At 37.9% G+C, this 25,733-nt stretch overlaps 1 protein-coding gene across 1 annotated transcript in view; it reads left to right on the forward strand.

Moving 5' to 3' along the window:
• SCAMP1 (secretory carrier membrane protein 1) overlaps positions 1-25,733 on the forward strand; it is a 36,755-nt gene that overhangs the window by 735 nt on the left and 10,287 nt on the right. The window contains exons 2-5 of the mRNA XM_009094022.4: positions 11,563-11,640; positions 17,749-17,847; positions 18,108-18,219; positions 21,647-21,775. Of these exons, the coding sequence (XP_009092270.1) occupies positions 11,563-11,640; positions 17,749-17,847; positions 18,108-18,219; positions 21,647-21,775 (418 nt within the window). The remainder of the gene's footprint in view (positions 1-11,562; positions 11,641-17,748; positions 17,848-18,107; positions 18,220-21,646; positions 21,776-25,733) is intronic.

Below are 25,733 nucleotides of genomic sequence, written 5' to 3' on the forward strand. Positions count from 1 at the left end.
ATAAAGCTTTTAGGTTTTGCTCTATTGATTTGTCATACAGCTGTAAATTCTTTCTTCACTCACGGGCTTCAGTTGTCAGAACGAACTGACCTCTCTGGATGCTTCTCCTCCTGTTTTTTTCTTTGTTGTTCGAATCCAGTTCATCTAACTTCTGAAGGTAGATATGTTGATAATATTACTGGACCTTTTGCAGGCACTTTAAAGCTCATGGATAGTATATGGCAGCGAGTTTAGAATATTAGCTGGAATAATTAAGGCTTTTAAAAATTGAGCTGTCACATTTCAAGCCAAACATACTTCTCTCTACATAGATGCTGGAGACATAATGTTCCTAACATTTGTTCGTTAGTGTTGGTCTTAATCATTAGTTTCATTTTTATGGTCGTAAAACATAGGCAATAGCATTCATTAGGTTAAAATTCCTTAGGCTGAGATCTGTTTTCACTTGTTGTATGCAGTTCAGTGGTCTTCTAGGTGAACACAAGTCCTGGTGTTGAGTCTGCTGCTGACAGTAGTTTGGGCTGGTACCAGTGCTGGTGAGCACTCCTCTTTTTGGCACCAAACACGGAAAAGGCGTCGTTCTAGAATGCATCTTTGGCAACAGAAATACATGGTGCTTTTCCTCCTACTTCCATCCTTCTTGTAATAGTTAATCAAATGGCATCTAGCAAAATCCAGGGCAGTAAGGAGTATTAGATGCAAAATTGCTGTCTCTGCAGTGCTCATCAGGCCGTGTAACTGGTCCTGCATAGTGCTGTGAGACCTAAACTAGGCACACACCTGAATTATACTTCCACTTTGAAAATACTACTTGAAGTGCAAAAGCAGTTCCAGTTTCTCTGTAGGGAAAGACTTCTATTGTAACTGTTGGGCAGAATCTATGCTCTGCTTCTCATCTGCAGTGCATAGTGATAAAAGGACAGCTTCTCTGTAACTTGAACCTCTCTGTTTGGACTTCTTCATTCGCAGAAGATGGTTCAGGAAAGCTGTGTGCTTTTTCAGAGGCTTTTTTCCCTTCCTTCAGTTTTGCTAATCTCCATAAAAGTTATCTCGCATGCCTTTACGTACCTGTGCATTTAACTTGAAGGGGCAAAAGGCCACATATATAAGCCAAAGCTTGATGGTCATCTTGTTGGCAGAACAGCTTTGAAACTAGTGGGTACTAATGCATGTATGTATTTAGGTTTATGTGTTTTAAAATACTTTATGCATAGAACCAGTATTTCCAGATGGACTCCTACAGCCTAAGTCATATTGTCTAAACACTATCCTAATATACTCATATTTTTGTCTTCACTTGACAATTTTATGTATGATGTGATTAGTTCTTTTCCTTGCTTTTGAAGCTGCTTCCTGTGCTAATGTAAAATCACAAAATAGTATGGTTGAGAAGGGGTGGTGGGAAGGCATCAGGTGGAACAGTTGTTGCCAAGATCTAAAGATAGATCCTTTTTTTCTTAAACATTTTGGTTTTACTAGTTGTCTGTGATCTACATGGGAGGTTTCCTGTAACTGTTCCTATGCCTTTTAATAAAAAGATTAGAGCAGTGCTTCTTGCTTGATGTTGAATCCAATAAAAGTATTCTTTGGAAAGATAAAGGTAAAGCATAAACACCTAGTGCTCAGTATTTTGGGCAGATTATCCTTTTGGAAGTCTAAAAGTAAATTATCTGCTGGAAAAAACTGAAATTAGCTTACCTGGCTTGATCATGAAGTGCTGTGTATTTTGAGACAAGTGACTACCTAACTTTTGCATTTTTTTATTCTTTGTTGCTTTAAAAAAAGCAACAAACTGGAGCTCAATCAGAGTCGTATATGCTTTTGAAGTCATAGTTTCCCTCTCTAAATAAATGGGAATAGCATTCTGAATGCTATACCAACAAATCCAAGAGATGAGTTTTTTTGAAAGTCATCGGGTACTGAAATAAACAGATAAGTGGCAGGCTAACATTTACAAGCTTTTGGTAGCATTAAAGTTGTGGTGAAGAAAATGCATCTACGTACCATACAAATGAGGATGTAAGGATCCTTTTATAATATGATGTATCAGCAACATGAAGATGTACATAGTTGGTATAACCTCAGGTATCATGGTTGGAAGTGAGTTAGTAATGAAATCTATTAATTTTGTTTACTAAGAAGCACTAGTCATAGCTTCTGAGTGTGAATTCACACTTTGTAAAGTTCTCACTTAAAAATGCTGCAGTCCCACAGCACCCAAACAGGGTGAGCAGAGCAGATGTAGTGATGGTACCTGCATTCAGTGCTAGGCAGATCTATAGAGAGGCAACAGATCTGAGCCCAGGTTAGAAAGCCAAGCCAGGGTCAGGATCATGTCCAGTGAAAGTAAACATGATCAGCCAGCAGTCCTCTGGTGATCAGGTAAGGTCTTAGTAAGGAGAGGGGGTCTGACCACTTAAGAGGAGTTTGGGAATCCTCAAGGTCCTGACAGTCTGTCTTAAATAGGGTAAAGCAGCATGAAATAAATTTTGTATGACAAAACAAAAGCACATTTCTAATGTAGCTGTCTCCTTGTGTTCTTTTTTTCTTTTCTTTTTTTTTTTTTTTTTTAATGTCATAGGATAGGTGATGGTTGTAGCCTTCTGTCTTGGGAGGTGATACAGTTACAAAGGTTCTGAAATAGCAGTCTCAAAATTCGGTGTTAGTATCATTTACTCTGAAACAATCAGCAGTTCATCTACAGTGAAAATTGTTGGTTCTGTGTTCTTGGTTTGATTTTTTTTTTTTTTAAGTGAACAATCCTCCTATTCAGAGAAGTCTTTTTAAGTAGAGGTATGAATTTCATAGGCTCTTGGATCTTGGCTGACAGACAGCAAAAGGTTTGAAAACTGACTGTTAATTATCCTAAGATATGAAACAGTTATTTTTTGATAGCTGTAGAATGAGAAGTATAAAGACTGAGTTGTGTGATTAAATTCTGTAGGGTCAGTTCATCTGATGTGTTTAGCTCTGAGCAGATGCATGTATTTGACACCCTAGAAATTATGATAGGCCTGAAAACTAAGATACATTTCTGTTCAAATGTGAATGGTGACCTTCAGGGAAATACCAAATCACTGTGTGATAGGAAGATTTTTCTTTTTTCTTCATCAAATTTAGTGTGGAAGGGCACAATCAGAGCAGACCTCAAATGTATGTATTGTTAAGTATTTTTCTTCAAGTGGGATTAGGGATCCAGACTGTGAGTTGATAGCTTTGAGCTGTTGCTCCAAAAAGACAGATCTTATGTAGTTCTGTCATGACTGACATTCTTGTTTGGATGGCTGAGGTACTCTGCCATACCCAGAAAAGGCACTGAATTGCTCCCTCTGACGTCACAGGATTACTTGAGTCACTAGAGCTAAGTACAGAAGTAATTCCAGTTATAAATTGGATATTATGCTTAATCTTGGCTCACATGAGTACAAATTAATCTCCTGATTTGGTGGGAAATACACCCCAGAGGTTTGATGTGGAGAGCAGTTGTGCAAATGACTGTTACCTTTTGTGGCAGCAGAATCTGTAGAGTTTATATTGTGGTTGCTAAGGTGAAACTAAAGTGATAGAAACTTAGAGGAAGTAAGAGAAGTCCTGATTTTTTTGAAGAATTGGGACCCCTATTACATAAAATGTTTGTGCAGCTTTAGAATGAAGCAGTTTTGTCTCATGCCTATATGCATAACTGAGGTTTAATTCCTGTATCTGCCTATAAAATATACTGACTTAAGTTGTCTGTCTTAAAGTTAGTATATGGCATAAAATATAGGTATTTTTTCTGACTTTTACTATCTGCTTTCCCTTCATGTCTTCAAAAATTATGAATACCCCTAAATCTTGCATAAATTCATGCTGAACATCATGGTAGTAGATTGTCTTTTAGCTGTTCTAAATGGAAGTTGGCTTCCAAGAGTACACTTCACCAGTGGTGTAAATGCACTGTAATCTGTTAAAACTGTGGTTTTAATAGTTATTAAGTATCTTATAGCTGCATTTTCCCTCTAGATTTTCACTGAAGTGGTAGCACATATTGCCTAGGGTTATTATTGCACTGTATACTGAGATTCAGCATTACAAAGAGGAACATACACTATCAGAGCTGGGAAAGGAGAATGGTTTGAGAGCAGCTGTGAGATGGGGGTGATAATTTGTTAGGCATCCAGTACTTCACTGGAGGATGAGGCTGGTGCAAACTTTAGGACAGATTTGGCCTTGTCAACCTCTGAAGTTCTAGGTTTTAGAGGTGGAGATCTTGCCTTGCTCAGTTGCTCAGATCCCTTCACAACTCTGCTTTCATGTGATGAATGTCACATATAACAGTCAGCATTTGATATGATAAACTTGAAAAACTTGGAATTATGAAATAACTGTTATGTGGATACTCAGGTATTTTTATTATTATAGGTCATAATTTTTTACCAAATGTTTATTCAACATGTGTGAATTGCAATTTCAGAAGCTTCCACAAAACTTTAGGATGAATTCTTACTAAAATCTTACTTTCCAACTGTTTTTTTGGTTCTGTGTAGCTTCAGTGATTTTTATTTGAAATGGTTTTCAATTGCTGATGTGTTCTAAAAGCATAATAATTTCTATCCAAATCAGTGTTTAGTGTTTATAAATTCAATTTAAATCAATCAATTCAAATTTCCTGACCTCTGCAATAAAATACTGCTTTTATTTCCTTGCTAGTCCTTGGGACTAATGTAAAAAAATGTTCTGGGCAGAAAATGCTTTTGTCTTTTGGTAGAAGAGTAGCTATCCCTCAAAGTGAAAAGTTTTTTCAGCAATATGAGTGACAGTTTGGATGGGCTGATTGCTAGTTCACTATATTCCCTTTACTTAAAATCACAGTTTAGAGTATAAGCTTAACTGATGCTGTTTTTCAGATTATTACTATATTATGTATTTTGTAGAAGTTGTTTAGTGGTGGTGTAACAATTCTGGACCCATATCCAGTGAAGAGTAATTCTACCCATTGTTAGAGATGTATTTACTTCTTCAGTCTTTAATTTGGTACTGTCTTCTGTGTTAGTGAAACTGGTAGCTGATGACTAGTTTTGGTCTCCTAGACAACAGAGGTCTATTCCCTTCAATTCTGTTTTTTAAAAAGCTGTAAAAGCTCACATGGAATAAATTATTCTGCTCTGTTTTCAACATTTTGTTTGTAGTTAATTGTGTTTGTACACCCTCTGTGATAACTGGGTATTCAGTTAATTTTATCTGTATCTGAGTGATGTGAGCATAATTTGTTACCTTGGCACAGAAGATGCTTTTAATAGTTCTATAGGTGCTCTTGCCAGTATGAAATATAAATGTGTTGTTTTTTTCTGTGTTTTCTCAGTTTGTGTTACTGTTTGTTGCAGTATTTTTTATGACTTTTTCATTCTTGGCATAAAAAATAGGTTGCTGCTTGTACCTGTCTTGTCAGGGTTAAAAAAAATGTGTTAATGTTTTGTTTCAAGATTGATGGTACAGGAGAGAGATTGCAAGAAGCAGGTAAAAGGAAAGATTTAGATGGAAAATGGCTAAATAAGCTGTGCTACTTTCTTAAAACTTCAGTCTCCTAAACTAATTCAGATCTTGAAAATGTCATTTGAAATTACTGTGTGACTTAAATGCATCAATAGCTACGATAGATGGATATGAAAAACAGTCTGGTTTTACTTCTGTTCTATGATTGTATGACTAATAGTTAAATAAAAATATCAGAAACTCTGGGTTTGAACTGACAGGAATTTGGGTGAGATAAGGCTGGGTGGAACATGAGATATGGAAAATAAATTATTATAGCATAGATTTACTTACTCCTGTGGAATATTAGTTTTTACTGTTTTTAACCAGTAGAATATGCATGTTATGCAAAATAGAAATTTGATGGCTTTTATTTAAAGGCTGCTTCTTCTGAGTATGTCATCCTGCACAGCATTTATTGGTTGTATTCATTATTCAAACCCTGAAAAATTTCTAAATTCAATGGTTTTTTTTTTTAATTCTGCAGCAGTGAGTATGAGTGCTTCACAATTTTCATCACTGTGTTTAGATGAGTTGGCATTTGCTCCATTTTTAAAATGAGATTCAATGAGTGTAAGGTAAATTATTCAAAACAATTCTTTGTGTTTTGTGGGATGTAATCTCTAATCTCTTCAAAAATATGTTAAGTAGTGTTTTGAAATATGAAGTGTAGCTCCTGTTGGTATCAGTCATTTGATGCACTGTAGGTGTTCAGAACAATTAGAATAGCACCTACACCTGGGCACCCTGACTGTGAAGAGCTGAGGAGAGTTCTAGTAGTGAATGAGTTATAGGAGAGATATGAATTTCCATACTGGTACTTTCCTGCTTCAGCTCTGGCATTCCTCTTTTCCTGTGATGGCTGGTTTACTTGAGTCTTTCTGTGTCACAAACTTGTATTGAAGTCTAGACTGTGTAATTCAAGTTTTGTGAATGCAGGATTTCAATGCTACTTGCAGTGGTGGAGTTTCAATTTGTGTATTTCAATACAACTGTAATTTACTTCCTTTGCTGGGTAATGAAGATTTACTTGAATAGAGCTATTATTAAATGTCCTCTGGGTCATTCAGGTTTTTTTTAGAGCTGCTGCTGCTTTAGCAAACAATAGCAATATTTGGCAGAGGTGTAGCAGTTGTTGATTCAGAAGGCAGTGGACTTTTGATAAAGGGCTTCTTGCTCTAATCACTGCTTTTATTTAAGTGTTGAACTTATTTTTGAGTGCTAAGACTGTTGCTCTAGTACACCCTGTTGGCTTGGCATATGTTCTCTTTCATTGTTAGTGTTGGAATGTCGCAGTAGATGTACAGGGAGATCTGAGGAGTTTTTGACCCTGGTCTTCTTGAAAACACTTGAAGAAAAAAAGGCTTTCTTTCATCAGATATTGATTTTTGTTTGTATGTTGTATTTCTGAATATAGGTTGCTCTTCTGAATTTGACTTGACTACTGTTTCATGCTTTTTGGAAATGGCTGCTGTTCAGTTGGTGTCTCATGAGTCTGATATTGTAGTTATTCAAATAATTGAGTTTATGGTCTGCAGGCTCAGTTTGATTCAGTTATTTGGTTAGTACTCTGTGCATTCTTCAAACACAAGTTCAGTGTTGAAATACGCTTTTTAAGCAGCTAATTCAACCTAAAATCCTAAGTGCTATTCAAGTCATAGTAATTAGACCCGCCGTTTCACTGTGTGGCTGGTGGTTAGCAATCACAAGTTGCACATGTGTCCATACTTGGAACATTTTTCTGTGGAGGAGGGGGTTATATGAGAGCATTCTTGAAAGGAGTATCACATTGAAAGCATGAACAAAGTGTTTTATGCTCTGCTAATTGATGTTAATGTGTAAAGACTGGACTAAGTGTACTAGGCCTGACTAGGATGAAGTTAATTTTTTTCATAGCAGTCCCTGTTGTACTGCTTCAGATCTGTGACCAAAACAGTGTTGGGATGGCACTGATGTGTTTGCACATTGCTGTGCAGTGCTTGCACAGCACCTAGACCACCTTTGTTTCACACTCTCGCTGCCTCTCAGGGAACAGACTCGGGCCGGAGGCTGGGAGGGGGCCTCAGGCAGGACTGTTGACCCCTGCTGACCAGAGGGATCTTGCATGCTGCATAACATCGTGCTTGTCAGCAAGGCTGGCGGTCGTGGTAGTAAGGGGGGGAGCTGTTCCAAGCAACCATTGCTCAGAAGCTGAATGGACTTGTTGGTGGGAGTTGGTGAGCAATTGCCTTTGCTTGACTTGTGGGGTTTTGTTGTCTTTTTTTTCTTTGCCTCTACCTTCCCCTCTCCCCTCCCACCTTTAAACTGTCTGTTTTCTTAACAACCACAATTTGTATTTGCTTTTTCCTTTTTGGTTCTCTCCCATATCCCCCTGCGGAGACCTGTGAATGAATAACTAGTTTCAGGGCTTTGCTGCTGGCTACAGTAGACATACCACAATAAGATAAAAGTTTTCAGCTGTATTCAAGTTTCTACTATTCTATATTGAATTTTGAAATTGTCTTATTTATATTAACTTTGTTTTAACTTCATCTTTTTTGATCCTGTACTGGTTAGTCTAGTAAACCAATGTATAATTCAAATGTTATATTTAATTATTTGCATATTTTATGTACTTTTCTGTTTAACATTTCAAGTAATTTCTGGTTCAATTTTGACAAGAAACATACGTCTCCATGTTTTCCCTCTTTTTTGTGGTTCATCTGTTCAGTATTTTGTAATTGCATTTTAGCAAATAACATAGTAACAATAATAAGTTTACCAGTTTTTGTAAGACCTGATGATATTTTAGTTATAACAATGTATTTGAGTCTAGCATGGTAACTATCGCAGGCTTGTGAGGGAGACTCACCAGCATGGCTATTTTGAAACAACTAATTAAAGATGAGTCAAATATAAGAAAGATGATATTGAATTCCTTTTAGCATTGTTTTGCATGCATCTTTAGAAAGGATGATTCTTGTTCAGTGACCATTGGAATACTGTTTTGAAGCTAAATGTACGCTTTAATGAAAAGTAGTTTGTGACCAGAGGGTGTTTTAATTATGCTTATATACATGAATTTGTTTAAAATAGACAACATATAATTTTTAAATCTTTGAGGCAATGAATTTTCTTAAGCTTTTTTTGTAGCAAACTTTTAAAATTGTCTTATATGAAAAATTTTGTGAGTATAGCTGTTGGAATAAATGCACTTGTTCTCGTTTCCTCTGTTCCTTCAAATTTTAGAAGTGATTGGTGTTCTGCCTTTTTTTTTCCCTAGCTGTAAAGAAGTTGACTGCAGCCATTAAGAAAGTCCTCTGCCTGCATCTGCAGATAAATTTCCTTCTAAGACGACTAAGCTAAGGCCATAATAGATGCTGATTCTAAGAAAGCAGAGTCTGCATTTAAGCTTGATTTTTATTTTATTTAGTTGAACAATTTCTGTTGTAGATTAAGTCACTTACTTTTTTAAAAAGTCACTTAAGTCGCTTAAAAAAAAATAGGGTATGTAATAGAATCATAGAATAGCTTAGGTGATAAGGGATCTTAAAGATCATCTAGTTCCATTTCTTCAGCCATAGGCAGAGAGATATCTTCCACTAGACCAGGTTGCCCCAGAGCTCCATCCAGCCTGGCCTTGAGCACTTCTGGGGATGGGACATCCACAACTTCCTTGGGCAACCTGTTTTGGTGTCTCACCACCCTCACAGTAAAGAATTCCTTCACAATATCTAATCTAAACCCACTCTCTTGCTCTTCTAAAAAGTCTTTATCCATCTTTCTTGTAGATTCCCTTCAGGTACTAGAAGGCCACAATTAGGTCACCCTGAAACCTTCTCTTTCCCAGGCTGAAAAACCCCAATTCCCTCAGCCTGTCTTCATAAGAGCGGTGTTCCATCCCTCTGATTGTCTCTGTAGCCTCCTCTGGACTCCCTCCACCAGGTCCGTGTCCTTCCTGTGCTGTGACCCCAGAGCTGATGCAGCACTGCAGTGGGGTCTCAGCAGAGCAGAGCAGAGGGGCAGAATCCCCTCCCTGCCCTGCTGCCCACACTGCTCTGGATGCAGCCCAGGACTCGTGTGGCTCTCTGGGCTGTGAGTGCCCATGGCAGGGTCAGGTCCAGCCTCTCAGCCAGCAGCACCCCCAAGCCCTTTTGGGCAGGGCTGCTGTGATCTGTGCATCCCCAGCCTGTGCTGGTACCAGGGCTGCTCTGAGCCAGGTGCAGCACCTTGCGCTTGGTCTTGCTAAACCTCATGAGTGTCCCATGGGCCCTCTCAAGAGTTTGTCCAGGTCTCTCTGGTTGGCTGCCATCCTTCAGCTGTGTCAACTGCACCGCTCATCTTGGAGTCATTTGCAGATTTGCTGAGAGTTCACTCAATCTGTCTACATCATTAATGAAGATACTAAATAACACTGGTCCCAGAAGAGATCTTTGAGGGACACTTGTTGCTGATGTCCTCAATCACCTGCCTTTCCTCCATGTGCCTTAGCACAGCTGCCGGGAGTATGTGTTCCATCATCTTCCCAGGCACAGATGCAAGGCTGACAAGGGTTTTCCTTTCTGCCCTTCTTAAAAATGGCTACCCTTATCTGGTCACCTGGGAACTTGCCCCGAGTGCCATGACTTTTCAAATGTGATGGAGAGTGGCTTGGCACCTACATCAGGCAATTGCCTCAGGACTCAGGGATGCATCTTGTTAGGTCCAACAGACTTAGGTAAATTTCAGTCCCTCAGGTGATCATGAACCTGATCTTTTCCTTCAGTGGGTTGTATTTTGTTCTCCCAGTTCTCTTCCTGTCATCCATCCACTTCACAGGTGTAGGAAGAGAGGCTGCCTGTGAAGACTGAGGCAAAAATGATGAGTACCTCAACCTTCTCTTCCTTCTTGGTTACCAGTTTTCCATGGTTACCAGCTGCATTATTGGGGCTGAACCTCTTAAACCTTCCTTTTCTGCTTAACATACTTGTAGAAACCCTTACTGTTATCCTTTGCATCACATGTAAAGGTTTTAAATGTATCACTCTTCAAAGGGAATATGATTGTAAATATATATAACTATATATTTATTTTCTTCTCAGTCTTTATCAACTCCAGGTTTTTTCTAATGTTTAACTAGACTGTTGGAAATGAGAAAATACCTGTATATATCTAAACATCATAGTTATAAAATAAGTGAATACTTACATATATAAGTATATATATAGCTCTTTTTTATGTTTGGTGCACGTATAGAATATGGTACATTTGTACATTTAGGTAAATATGTAACTAACAGTATTTAAAAAATGGATGTACTAATTTTCAGGAAAGCCTGCCTTTTATCCATTGTTATATTCTGAAAATGCAAAAATTTTAAGGCGCAGAAACAATGTGATAGAACCAGGCATCACATGGAATAAGTACAGTTTTTTCAAACTGAGTTGGTGTGGTCCATTGTGGTGAGCTCTTCTGCAGAACAAAGCCTCCCTGACAGTAGCACAGAGAAACGTTTAATTTCTGAAACAGTTTTCTGAAGCTAAATCTTGAGCAGTCTTTTTTGCTGTATAATTAATCAAAGTAGAAAAAAAATTAAACTTTTTCCTTAATTCTACTAGTTCAAGTAGAAGCTGAATCAGAAGTGCTTTTAGCATTATGGGACCCTGTTTCTTCAGCTTCATTTTTATGAAATGTTTTCTCTGTTCTTGATGGAGTTGGATGTTCTTCTGGGTAGGGAGGTCCAAGCGTTGCAGAAAGCTCTTTTCTTTTCTTTTACTTTTCAAGTGTATAGGTGTGGAGTCCACGTCTGGTCAACATAGGATAGAGGTTTTTCCTGTTCTCTCATGGGAATTTTTTTTCCTTATAAATCAAATATATGACAGATGGGGTTTTTGTTACACTGTTAGTCTAGGTTTATAAAAAGCTCATAATAAACATAAATAATGTTAGTTTGGAGATAAAAGAGGTATATGTTTTAGTGAAAACAAACCTCTTTTACTTTGAAAGAAGATCTGATTTTTGTGTGATATAATGAGTATCACCTTTTTGATTATATGCATGTGCACAGATTTATACAACTGTTTCCTCTTCTAGGATCCTTCTGTTACACAAGTGACAAGAAACATTCCTCCAGGGCTTGATGAGTACAATCCGTTCTCTGATTCAAGAACAGTAAGCACATTTATTTCTTAATCATGCTGTTAATATTTTATTTGTAAGGTTTTATTTTCAGAATTGGGACTGATGTTGTAGAATGGGCTGGCTACAGGTAGTGGAAAATGTGTAAGAATAGATAGTTCCATTAAGTATTTGGAGGATGCACTGGAAAGGTTGATTTCAGAGAGCTTTGACTTTTTTAGGAATACTGGCCCTCTGAAAGGGGACCAAAACAGAACTGAGTTTTTTTCCTGTTTTTACTAACTTCTGATAGTTTTTACTAAATTATTTTTCCTGGTTTTACAGACTTCTGATAGTCTGTCCTTGTGGTTTTCTGCATTTCACTAGCTTTGGAGCTTTTGACTGTGACACGCTTACCCAGCATTTTGCTTTTGATTTCTGTTTTACTTTATGAAAATGCTGTTCAGAATAAGGAAAATATTGTGTTTAAATAACTGTCCACAGGCTTTGTGTGCATTAGTGAAAGGGAAAATTCATGCCAGAGAAACAGTTGTTTTACATCTCTAATTTATATAGTTTCAATATACCTTGTGCTTTTCTTTTCCATTGTGGGGAGGAATACAAGAAATAGGATAGTAAATTCATACTGTAACCACATTTTTCAGTGGCTGCTTTGGATAGTGAAGATCTTGTGCAAGATTATTAAATGCGTGGCTGGTTGTTGTCTGTCAATATAATTTATAAATGTTTAAATGCTGTATTTTTAAAATGCAGTTATATTTTTTATGACAAATCTGGTAGTAGTACTGTTAGGGAGTGTTCATATTTGAGTATTTGCAATGCCATGGATGGAACAACGGAATTCACTTGTGAGAGAGAAGGAGCCTATGTTAATTGATATAAACCAGCATTTTAACAAAGTTGCATAGCAAATGCAAATGTGGTGGTAAAGTGGTTTAGCAAGATTCGATGAGGTACATTTGATTACTGCCCAGAAGACATTATCAGAAAAAGCTATCAAGAAGGCCTTCCTGTTTAATCATGAGGCTCAGAAAGGGCCCCATTGCATTCTGGACTCCTTCCTGAGGGCAGGGGGTTTGGTATGTGTGGATCCAGACTTGCTGACTCTAGAATTAACAAAGCATTCAGATTTGATCCTGGGTGTACATAAAAGATGTGGAGAGGCTGGAGAGTTTCCAGAGAAGGACCACAAAGGCCATCAAAGGCCTGGGAAGCCTAACATATGAGGAATGACTGAGGAAACTGTGTTTGTTCAGCTTTGAGAAAGTCTTAGGGAAGACCTTAAGTCCATATTCCAAGCATCTAAAAGGTGGCTACAGAGAAGATTGGGACTCCACATTTACAAGAAGTCACTTGTGAAAAATGAGAGGTGATGAGTAAAAGTTACTGCTAGAGGCATTCAGTTGCACGCAACAGCAAAATGTTTCACAATGAGAGCAACCTGATCAACAACTTACCTCGACTAATCTCCCCATGGAAGTGTTGGATTCTGCAGCTTTCACATTGAGCTGGACAGAGTGCTAGGCCATATTGTTTAGACTCTGCTTTTACTAAGAAAGGTTGGACTAGATGGTCCTTGAGGTCTCCTTGCAGCCTGGTGTTTGTGATTCTTTCCCCATTCTCTCCAAATGGAGGTTAATGAAATATACTAGAGTGTAAAAATATTTCTCCATTTCAAATCCAGATGGATTTCAATGCATGATTATTCTGTGAGAAAGTGATTTCAAATGGAATACTAATATTTGTTGCATTATCTCAGGTGTGCTCACTTTGTCAACTGAGGTGCTTCCTACCAGTCTTTCCTGGGACAGGATGGGACACAGGAAGAAAACCTGAATTCTACTTTTTCTCAGTATTTCTTATTTTGTTTACTGGCTTCTGGTATTTTTGTGCCTTGACTTTTTTTCATCCTTCACCTTCAGTGGTAGGAAGGTAACTTGAAAGACATATGGAAAGAGCAAGACGGCATGGGAGATTTTTGGTTGCATATGTCACCGCCTTGGTATCTAACATGAGAAATCATTTTTGTTAGGGTTTTTTTCCCCCTTTATGTTTATCAGATTTCAAAATCTGTCTTATTTTTGATTGCTAAAAAAAAAAAAACACCCAAAAAATATCCTTGGCTGATCTTCAGTGGTTTTGTCTCCAGCTCCAATAGTCACCATGGAGATTGCATTGTATCTTTTGTCATGTTTTTGAAGATCAGCAATAAAGACTAGATTATACAATTACTATTTTTGCTTCATCATTTAATGAAATTATGTTAACGAAAGCTTTTAATCTTTTCTGTTTCTATCTATGTTCTGAACTTTTTGGAGCACTCTTTGTATATAGATAAGCCTATACACCCATATATGCTTATATACCCATATATACCTACCTTGGTGTGAAAAGACAGATGTCTGCTAAGCAAGGCAGGAGCCTCTCCCCCACAATGGGAAATGTAAAACCCCTCCCTCTGAGTTATTATAATTTTGAAATTAAGGAGCTCTCAGACAAAGATACGGGTGTAAGAATGACAGTTCTTTATTGGTAAGAAAAAAAAATAAATTAGGAATTGCAGTAATACAAAACAACACTGACAGAGTCAGAATGTGACCTGACACCCTGTTGGTCAGAGTATTGTCCCATTAAGTGGTGGCTGCAGTCCTGGGTGGCAAATGTGGTTCTGTTGGAGCAGTGATCCTGTAGAAGGGTGAAGTTTTGCTCTGAAGGTCCGGTGGTGGTGTAGATGGGCCTGGTCTTTCTCTTGGAATCTAGTGGAGAAGAAGATTGCTCCTCTGGGAATCCAGTGGGAAAAGGCTGCCTGTGGTGTTCCAAATATCCGATTATATCCAGGTAGAAATCCTTAACTACCCCCTCCCCCCGGGCAGAGCATCTCACAACAGGATGATGTAATTTTATCAGTCATGCAGTCAGACTCAATGGCCCATTAACAGAAGATATCTCTCTGGAGGGAAGATTGATTGTGGAAAAGGTAAAGGAAACTGTCCAATTAACAGAAGATAATTGCCCCACCTCTAACAGATGCTGATAGAATGTACACCCTCAGCTACATCTTCCAACCTAAGACAGTACCTATACATAATAATGCATATAGCAACCAATTTCAAATTGCTGCATTAGAAAATTGGGATAAAATCATTAGCAGAGTTGGATTTTCTGTTGTTGTTTCAAGAGATGTATTTCAATGGACTTTTTTTGTCCAGCAAATTCCTGGGTAGCTCCCTATCCTTCCACCTTGTATCTAAGCACAGCAGAAAAAACACAGAAGTCTGTGAAAAATCAAACTGATCATCCACTCCTGACTTCTTCTGGAAGTTTTAACCTGTCCCAAATAAATAAACTTCACTTGTATGAGGAAATCAATTCAAGAGAGAATGTCTTTTGAACACGTATCTCCAGTCAGTTGTTGAAAACAAGTTTAGTTAGATGAATTTTTTAAACTGTGTTCTGATTGTTTTTAAACTGACTATTGCTGAAACCTTAGGCTGCAAACTACAAACTTTCACTTTGGGAAGTTGAACTATTCTTTAACTATTACCTAATTTTGTGAAGGGAGCCTCTAATAAAAGTGCAAGCTAAATGATGAAGAAGCTGCAGCTGTCAACTGAAGCTGCACTCTGTCCAGATAAAAACAGGTGCACATAAAGAATTCCACAAAGAACTAATAGGCCACACATCAAAAATCATATGGGACCAAAAGGCGTGTGCAGGGCACAGAAAGAATATGTGGAGAATGAGTTCATAGGTAGTGAAGGTATAGAAGCCCAGGGACTTCTTTGTTCTAGCTTTCTCTTACGACGCAGCCAGCTTAAGCTGTCTTTCAGGTACTGGAAAGTTCTATAAGGCCTTCACAGAGCCTTTTCCTCTCCAGGCTGAGCAAACCCAACTCTCAGCCTGTCCTCACAGGAGAGGTGCTCCATTCCTCTGACCATCTTGGTGTCCTTTCTCTGAACTCACCATGTCCATGGTCTTCTTAGACTGAGGGTCCCAGAGCTGGATGCCATAATCTAGTTGGGGCATCACAAGAGGTGAGAGGAGGGACAGAATTGCTTCCACTGACAGAGGCCACTTCTGGTTAAGCTTCTTTGGATGCAGCCCAGGTTGTGAGCCCAATGCTAGAGCCTGAGAGTGTACTGATACAACTCAGTACTCCTCACTTCTAGGAAAAGCCCAGATTGTGCAGCTATATTTTGCAGGGTTTTTTGTTGAGCATTATTTTGAAGCTAAATGATTTTCCAAGGCATTTGAATACTTCTATTTGTTTCATTGTAAGTAGCTGTGGTATTCTTTTTGCTTCTCAACTTTGATTAGGGTTATAAAAATAAGTACTTTAGCTTGGCAGGAAGGCTTAGAGCAAACTGAGTTTAAAAAGCATGATGGTAATTTTTTAAAGAATCATCTTTTAAGAGCAAGCAATTTCAAAGTATTGTAATTCAAGGAAGTGAATCGGAAGGCCAACTTGGCAGGGATCTTCTTCTAGAATTTAAGTAAAAGTGGGAGGTGTTTGAACATTGAAAACAGGGACGGATAACACTGGAGGGTTTGCAGAGATGCTGTTTGCCACTGCAGGAAAGGGGAGTTGTGTGGTTAAAGCTTGATGAGCATCCAAACTGGACAGCACTGTGGTGGATGACAAAATGGCCTTTTAAAAAGGTCAACAGCAAAAGGATGTTCAGAGATAATGTTGCTCTATTTCTTGATAAGGTCAGTCACCTCACAAATAGGGTGTTGACAGAGCAGAGATGTTCAATGCCTTTTTTACCTCTATCTATAACATCTGATGGGCCCAGGGACGCTTGTAGTCATGTGACTCGAAGGCTTTATAAACTTTGAAGTTGTTCAGGATTTACTGCTCCAACTGAATGCACATAAGTCAGTGAGCCTGATGCAGTTCATCCCAGTGTACTGAAAGAGCTAGCTGATCATTATCGTGGGTCCTCTCTGTGTTATTTTTCAATGGTCATGGGAGTCTGGAAAGGTACCAGTTGACTGGAAGCTGGCAAATGTTGTCCCAGTTTTCAGTAAGACTAAGAGGGAAAACTTTGGTTATTACAGGCCAATAAGTTTTACTCCAGTGCCTGGTAAAATTACAGAGAAGGTTATTGTGTGAGCAAGGGACAAACCCTTGAGAGACAATACAGTCATTAGTCAGAGCCACAGTTAGTCCCTGAAGGGAAAGTCCTGCTTAACCAGCTTAAGCTGGGAGTTGGACTCCATGATCTTTATAGATTCCTTTCAACTAGAAATGCTCTATGATCATGATGCTTTCCTCACTAGGTTCTTCATCTGTTGTAGATAACTTATAATACCTGTGCCTATTGTGCATTGCTGTGTTCTTTGAGTAGTAACTTGGGAAAACACATTAAAGCCATATTGAACTTCTAGCATTTAAGATTGTTTTGATCACTACAACTTTGTTTCCCTGTGCACGCATTATGGAGCTAAGTAGTTATGAAAAAACTGTAGTATCAAAAATGTGTACTTTTTTTGTGTGTAATGAAAGAAATACTACTGTATTTCAGCAACAGTTTGTATCCTCTAAATACAATGGCTGAAATGCGACATTTGCGAAAAATGCATATTTTGCTGGGATTATATTCTTTAAACATGTATTACCCTAGCAGAAATTCTGGAGTGATACCTAGCAAAAATTGGTGAAATAGTAAAGCAGTAGATTATGGATCTTGAATTTGAAAGTTTCATATGTTACATTACTTCTCTAGTTAGCTGGGTGATATAAGCCTTTGTTAAGTAGAAGGCTCTGGAAGACATTCAGAGTTAATAAATTACATTGTGTTTCAGAGTATGAATAGATGACTCTTAAATGCTGCAATCCTCTGAAACAGTTATTGGTTGTATTAATATTCATGTCTGAACGAAATCAAAATTCCATTTACTTTTACTGAATTCCTAAAATTCTTTGTGTGTTAATTAAAAGTGATGCAAGATAACCTGCATTACAGAACTCACCTGATGTCTTTTTTGTAAAGATTGTAAATATTGAAAGCAGCATATCAAGTTTTCATTTTATTTCAGTAGCACTTCCTTTAAAACATCTAAATTGGTTCTTACAGATATAATGAAGTTTATTAGAATAGGGAAATGTTTCTCTATAATTGTCTCTTGTTTTCTTAGCCTCCTCCAGGAAATGTGAAAATGCCGAATGTACCCAGTACCCAGCCAGCAATAATGAAACCAACAGAAGAACCATCTTCCTACACACAAATAGCAAAGGTTTGTCTGCAACTTTTAGGCACTAGGTTCCTTTTAATAATTATTATTTAAATATGCTTCTGGAATAATATATTTTGTAAATAAGTATTGCTTTCCAAATTAAAATTAATTCTGCCTATAAGTAATTGGAAGTAAGTGAATTTGTGCTATATTGGGTCAGTCTTCATAAGTGGAGATGCTTAATTATAGTGAAAAGTCTTGGAATATTTATACCATGTTCATACTTTTTGTCAATATCTGGTGATATTTGTTTTGTTCAGGAGCATGCCTTGGCCCAGGCAGAACTGCTAAAGCGTCAGGAAGAACTGGAAAGAAAAGCAGCTGAACTAGATCGCAGAGAAAGGGAAATGCAGAGTCTCAATCAGCAAGGGGGTATGCATGAAAAATATACTTTATATTTCTGAAATTTCACCTTTCCTTAGAAACTTTTAATTTTACAGTGACGTTGTGAAGCAGATTGACGAGGGATTTTGTAATGTCTTCAGGAAAAGGAAGTTTATCTCCCTTGAGAAGATGAATACAGTGAATAAACTGTGCTCTCCTTTCAGATTTTCAGTGGAAAAATTTTAAATTTTAAATGTGGCCTCTGTAGCATGTTATTCTCTTTTCTCTATTATTCTCTACTGTTTTTATTCTAGATTAGTATCTGAGTAACCCTACTGAATAAAAATGGAGCATTTTGAGATGAAGTATAACCAACTTCTCAAAGTAACATCTCTGATTTCTCATTTGTCTGTTTTCAGCTGTATGAGAACTCTTTCTTATATGAAGAACAGCTCCGCCACTTTGTCTCTCTGACCTATCCTTTCTAAAACATTCACAGTCATGCATGAAATTATTCCAGTCATGTGAGCTATCTTACCATATCTCTGTAATTGCAGTGAGGTGATGGCCTTGCAACTACAGATAGATTTCCAGTTCTTGTTTATTCCCCATGCTGCTGTGTGTGTACAGGCAACTTCAGACATCCAGATTCCCGAGATAGGTAATCCAGCATCCAGATTCCCTAGATAGAGTGTAATAGGAATGATTGTAATCATGAACACCCTTGATGTCATTAGCCCTGTGATTCTCATCTTGAGAAGCAGTCAAGGAACTTCTGTTGATGCACTGGTTGACATGACTTCATCCCTAGAAGGAAGCAATAGAATGATCATAGCCAGTTTGGACCCTCCCCCCTGAGTCCTGTAGCCTAAAGTTCATCTCACCGAATTGGCCAGCATGCTGCCTAAGATTCTCTTGCTGTTTTTTAAGCAGGTGGATCTCATTCCACCCTACCACACCACAATCATTCATGCAAAACCTTGATGGTGGCCAGGAAGGCAGATGTTGAGCTGTACAGTGTGGCTGCTTGTGGCTGTCCCTGTTTCTGTGACCAGGAAGATATATGAGAAGATGACTTGGGCACCAGTGTTTGTCACTTGTCTTGCCAGCTCTTTATAGTCTTCTGTGATCCTGCATATTTTTTGGTTTGTGGTATCATTTGTACCCACATGAGAGAAGAATAGTAGGCCGGCCGTGGTCCATGCTCTTGACAAGTTGGGCTTCCCTCTTGACAGCATTGTGGATCTTAGTCCCTGGTAGGCAGCTTACCTCTTGTAACTCTCTACTGGACTGGTAGAGAGTAAGATTGTGGTAAGATTGTGTCTTAGGGACCCTAAGATAGTCACCTGCCACAATTAGTCAGTGTTTCATCTTACAGTAGCAACTGTGTGCTGCTGGTCCAGATGTTCCTTGTTGTACTTGCTAATGGACATCTAAAGCCTTTAAAACATCATATCTTTTCTGGTGTGGATATCAGAGGGTAGAGGTTGGACTTGAGCTCTGTATTTATGGGTCACCAGGATCTAAGGTGTCTCACACTCAGTGATGTCCATAGTAGGTATATGGTTTTGAAGCTGCTTCTCTATCTCTAGTCCCTCTAACACTGCACAGCCTGTTGCAATTTGTCCACCTTCTGCAGCAGTTCATCAAACTATGCACATTTTATGCAGGTGCAAGCCTTTTCTCCAGTAGAAGTATCCGTGTATCCATTGCAAACTACCACCTGTACTCATGTCTCTTCCATTATCAGTTCCCCCAGTGGATGTGTCAGTCGGACTTCTCTGGGGCTGTCTCAGTAGACACACTTGTTTTGATCCAGAGACCCACCATTATGGCAGAGACGTAGAGCACTTAGCACTTACCTGAGGCATGGACCTACCTGCACACTGCAGTACCCTCCTTGCTCACCCTGCTGCACAAACTGCCGCGTCACATCTTTTTGATGCACCATGTTCTTGTCACTCATGCTCCCTAAAGCTGATTAAATCTCCCACACTGCTCCTCCTAATGCTCACTCCACTCCTGACTGTTTAGTGAGAGCTTCTAGGTCCTCACAGGGCTTTGGGCTGCTGTTCAGGTGTCCCTGAGCTCAAGAAACCTCTGGACAGCTTGATTTCACCCCCAAAACTTACCCCCAAAACTTTGGTTGCTGCTGCTGCCCTCCTGACTGACAATGGCCATATAGTGCAACTGCCTGTCCACTTCACTACCAGTAAGTTAAAGCATGTTATTAAGAGCATTGTTCATATGCCCTGAAACACTGATAACCTGAGGATGTTGACCACTCCTCTGGAAACCCATTCTAGTGTTTGAACATTTTATTGGTAAGGAAATGCTTCCTGATGTCTGTTGTGAACCTACTCTGGCACAACTTTGAATTATTCCGTGAATTGCATTTCTGGATCCCAGGGACATGCACACTAATTTGGACTCTTTTGAAAACATTATAGAGTGGTCTTGATTGGAGAACAGGGTCTTTTGGAATTCTCTAGCTATCTGCATTCATTTGCCTTAAGATGCTTGCTGCACATCTAGGACACTGTTGTCATATGTTGTCTAAATTTGCTACAGTGAAAGGTCTTTGAGCTGGTACATCACCTCAGCTTGATGCCTTTGACCTTCTCGGCTCAGGTTCTGTGTGGCATTGCATTTGACCTAATAAAAGTGTGCTGCTTCCTATTTCAACTGATTCATTTGGTCACTCGGTGATTAATAAATCTCTTGCATTCATAGTTTGAAATGCTGTTGGCAAAGGTTTGTTGGAGTGATTGTCTCAGCTGAATCTCTGAGTCTGTGCTTGGTATGACTTGTCTTCAGCAGAGTGTAAACTCTAGCCTGCAATCAGATAAGCATTCAGAAAATCCAAGTGTCTGATCCTGTGTCCTTTGCAGTATCCTCACTCTGTCACAAAACTGTATCAAAATACAGCGATATTCCTTTTAGAAAAAGGTACTTCCAGACCATTTCAGTAACTGTCTTTCTTGACACTTCCTGCCTTTTAGGTAAGTTTTGACAGGAAACCATACTGGAAACTAGAGATAACTTTGACATTAAAAATACCAGGATTCTGAAAATGAAGTATACTTTTCAGTTCCTTATCTTTGTGTTCAACAGACTTTGTGAGTATGGAAATACTCATTTAAAAGTCAAGGAATTCTCAGAAATTGTTTTTCTGTCCATATCTGTTTTGTGAAAAATTCTCTTTTTAGGAAATGTTAGATGCCTGCTCAGTCTTTCATGTAGATAACTATTGTACTTTCCTTGAGCTGGCTACGCTTAATTGTATTTATTTTCTGAAGTTTATGTTGAGAATTGCTCTTAAAACTCTTGGGTTTGGTAGCCCAAGTTATCCATCCGCTTGAGAAACTCATGCATTAAACACTTCAAGGAAGTTAAAACATGTATCTATTTCAAGTATACAGAGACTGAAACTACATTATAAACACTTATTTTTTCTTTATTTTCTGTTTTGCAGGTAGAAAAAATAACTGGCCACCTCTCCCTGAGAATTTTCCTGTAGGTCCTTGTTTTTACCAGGATTTTTCAGTAGACATTCCTGTAGAATTCCAGAAGACAGTAAAGATTATGTACTATTTGTGGATGTGTAAGTATTTTCTTTTTAAGAAAAATAAAATTCCTGTTCAAACTTGGTGATATATACCTGCTACTTTGGCTTTTGGAGCATCTGTAATGAAGACTTGTTTTAAATCCAGAAGCCAAATATTGAAGCAAAATTTTATGTTAACATCAGTTTTAAAAGTATTGAATTACATCATAAAAGCTTCCACAGAAGAAAAGGAGGATTATTCTAGGGCAATTTGGTTCTAATTTATTGCAGTTGTCTGGTTTAAGTTTCTCCAGTTATAAAATGAACTTTGACCATTTATTAGCTTAGAAATAATTTTACTGGTTTTTAAAATCAGCTTATATATTAAGGAATAAATCTCACAATTAGTATTAATAGACTTTGAGTTCAAGATGTATAATATCCATTTACTTTAATATACATAATTTTATTTAGTTTAATATGTCTTTAATCTGTAGCAAAGGCTTAATATTGTTTTACCCAATTTTAAGAAATAGTGTCAATTAGCTGAAGAATCAATCCATTTTAAAACTATCCTTTGTACGCAAAGAATGCTCTATACCATCTTTGTATGATTAATTTTGCCCTCACTGGGGGGGGGGGGGGTCTGTGTTTTTACTGGAGAAATGCTGGATTAAAGAAGTGTGCAGATGCCATACTTGTTTCTTCTACCTTGTCCACTGTGATTGATACAAGCCTAGTAAATACTCTGACAAAATTGCAAGATTTAGATACTTTAATGCCTTTAATATATTTTCAGCCTTCCTAAGAAAATGGGGATTTCTGATGTTTTCTGAACTTTTTTTCATAGCTTAAGATGTAGTTAGGAAATCTCCATAACTGTACACATTACTCTGGTAATCTTATTGCTGTGATTGAACCGCGTAATTGAAACACATGAAATGAGCAGACAGCATTGAATCAAATCAGTTCCACTTCATCATAATCTGCAGCTTTCTGTATTCATTGCTAGATCGTTAATCTTCAGGTAAGCAACAGTAGAACGTATGACTGGTCACTCTCATAAAATTGACAGTAATTGAGATGTACATGAAATCTAAGGTGAAATACTCAAAATTTTAGGATGGTTACCAATTCTGGCCATTTGCAGGACTAAGTTCTGAAAGGGCATATCTTTCAAATGTGAGGTGAAGTTGGGCAGTTGGAATTGGAATATTAATACTCTTCTTAATTTTCCTTTTTATGGCAAGAAGTTAAGTAAGAAGAAATATTATTTTATTTCAAAATACATGGGAACTGTGCTTTTATACTGACATGACTATCTTCTAGGTAGACTGAGGTTTTAACCAAGTCTTCTTACACTCTTTGTTCTTTATCTGTAGTGCTCTCTGACTTATATATATTACTCAGGAAGGCAGGAATAGAGCATAATAAAGGAAAAGAAAGACAAAATCTATTTCATGGTTAAAAAAAGAAAGATAAAAAAGATTTGGTATAGAACCCTATCCCTTAGGGTTGGCTGTTGAATTAATTTCTCATTGATTGCTTATCCTCTGAGGAGGTACTTATTCCCATAGTAGACCTGCTTCTGCTTGCCTCTTTTTTTTCCTCTTCCAGAACTTCCTATGTCTTGTAAGGTCTAGGGCTTCTCTGAACATAATCACATTTGGATAAATCTAGTACTGCATTCTCAGCACTTTATAAAGTAGGTCCTTTTCCTTTGTAGTAGCCCTAGAAACAAATGACTAGTTTAGCTTTCTGTTTTTCCACAGTTAGTATTAATTTGATATCATCATTCTTGGTTTTTATGTCTCTGAGGAAACTTCTTTACCTGTTTAAGATCCGTATGCTCTTCCTTTCATGAGAAAACTACCCTGTTTGTATCCCTATTTCATTAACTCATCCCTCTTTTCTCCTTTTGTATCAGAAGTCAGAGTTTTCTAATTCTTTGATGTGTTTTATCTTTGCACATTTTTTCCCCAGGGGAGAGACTTTTTATTTTTTTTAGACTGAGTGCTCACATGTTTTTGTGAGCTATAACAATCAATTAGCAATGACTTTTCACAGTTGCTATTGGAGCTTTTCTAGTCTATCTTGGCATTGTGGCCATTGGTGCTTTAAGGGCTTGCACATGAAAATGACAGTTTTCCTAGCTTGTTAACACTGAGCATTGATGTTTAGATCCTTTTGTGCTATTACTGTGTCCAGTGTCAAGTACAATGTCTCTTGACTTATGCCAACTGTCAAAAACAGACTCAAAAGCATGTTTTCAAGCTACTTTCCCCACAGGCTGATAGCATGTGCAAAATAAACACCACTTTGATTTTCAAAGAATATTTCTTATTTGAAGTTACAAATGGAAGAGATTCTGGTAGAAAAATAGTACACTAAAGTGCCATCTTTTTTTTCTTTTTCTGTTCAGGAGAGTATCATCTCATCCTCTGTCTGAGCATATGATAGATGGGGTGTGTGTGGGTGTGGGTGTGGGGGTGTGTGTGTGTGTATCAGTCTGTGTAGATGTTTGTTCTGCCTGTCCCTGAGAACCTCCAATGACAGATGCTTTACAAACTCTCTCCAAGCCTGTTTTCTAATGTATTGCCGTCTTTTAGAATTAGAAGATGCTTCTTGGTATATTAGTTTAATTCTCCCCTCCTGTATTTGATCTTTCATGTTCTATCCACTGTTGCTATGGAAAATACATTTATCCCCATTAGTCATCTCCTTTTGCCTTACTTAGCTTATTTCACTCAGCCTTTCCTGGTGGGTGATGTTTTCTCAAGGTTTGACTGCTTGCTGTCATACAAATTCACTGTTAGTCCACTTATTATTATTATGTGTTTTTTAGTAGCATCAGGAAATTTTTAAAATGTACCTTCACATTTTAGATAGCACATGTTTATGTGCTGATAAGACTGTGTAAAGCCTATGTTATCTGTTTTAGAATCTATTTTTTCCCTATGGAAGATCTTCGTCTTTTTTTGTAATGCATGTTAGCACATCTCTACCATGTAAGCAGACAGAACTAGGAACAAAAGCCTAAACAACATCTGAAGCTACTTGGTGCTCCAAGGTGATCAAACTTCACTAGCTCAGTCCTCACTTGTGAGTTGCCTTGTGGCTTCAAAACTCTCCATTATATAGGCATCCTGTTTGCCTTTAGGCTGTTCCAATCAAGGGTGACAGTCATGTGTCCTAATGTGGACTTAGGTTTCCTGAAAATATAATCAATGAAACATTACTGAAATTAGGCTTAGTACAAAAATTTGTTTTCATATGGTCCCAAATGGAATAGCAAGATCATTTCAATAATTTACATGCCAAATATCTTGAGTGCAACTTGTGATCTTTATCTACAACTCGCTTTCAGACATTTATGGATCATAAAAGTGTAGTTAATTAAGAAAGGAATATATCTAAATGAGAATTCTTCTGTTTAGGGAAGTTTATACCAAAACCAAAAAAGTTAAAGTATTAATATTTATTAAACTAATGTATTTTCCCATTGTTGACTCTTATTCTGGCATGAACACCTTCCTTTTCAACTTCAGCTGCTTCCACACACAAACTAGAAGGCTTTCTTCAATCACACAGAGTACTCTATTGTTATAGCTGTGAGGTTGTCATACAGAAATTGCATGTTGCAGACTTCTGATGAAGCCCTAGGTGATTTCAGCTCCCAGGTGGTCATTATTTTCTAATAGCTTGTATTATGGTTTAATTTGCTGAGGCAAGTAGATGGAAGGTACTTTATAAATGTTAGCCTGAACCTACAAACACGTGTGTTCATATAAGAGCTTAAGCTTTCCTACATCCCTTAGTGAATGTATTGGCTCAAAGGATAAATGATTCTCTGTATCTTGCAGCAAGTAAGTGAAGGCCAAGCACAGTGAAGTGAGAATTGTCAGTCAAGTCTGCTGTCTTCCTCTATAGCATGCTCATATTTGTTTTGTACTGCCGGGTCTCTCTGTTACTGTAGTGAAGCAGACCCCTGTGTTGCTGGTTTTAGTATCAGTAG

This window comes from Serinus canaria, chromosome Z (assembly GCF_022539315.1).
Source record: "Serinus canaria isolate serCan28SL12 chromosome Z, serCan2020, whole genome shotgun sequence".
Taxonomy (NCBI): domain Eukaryota; kingdom Metazoa; phylum Chordata; class Aves; order Passeriformes; family Fringillidae; genus Serinus; species Serinus canaria.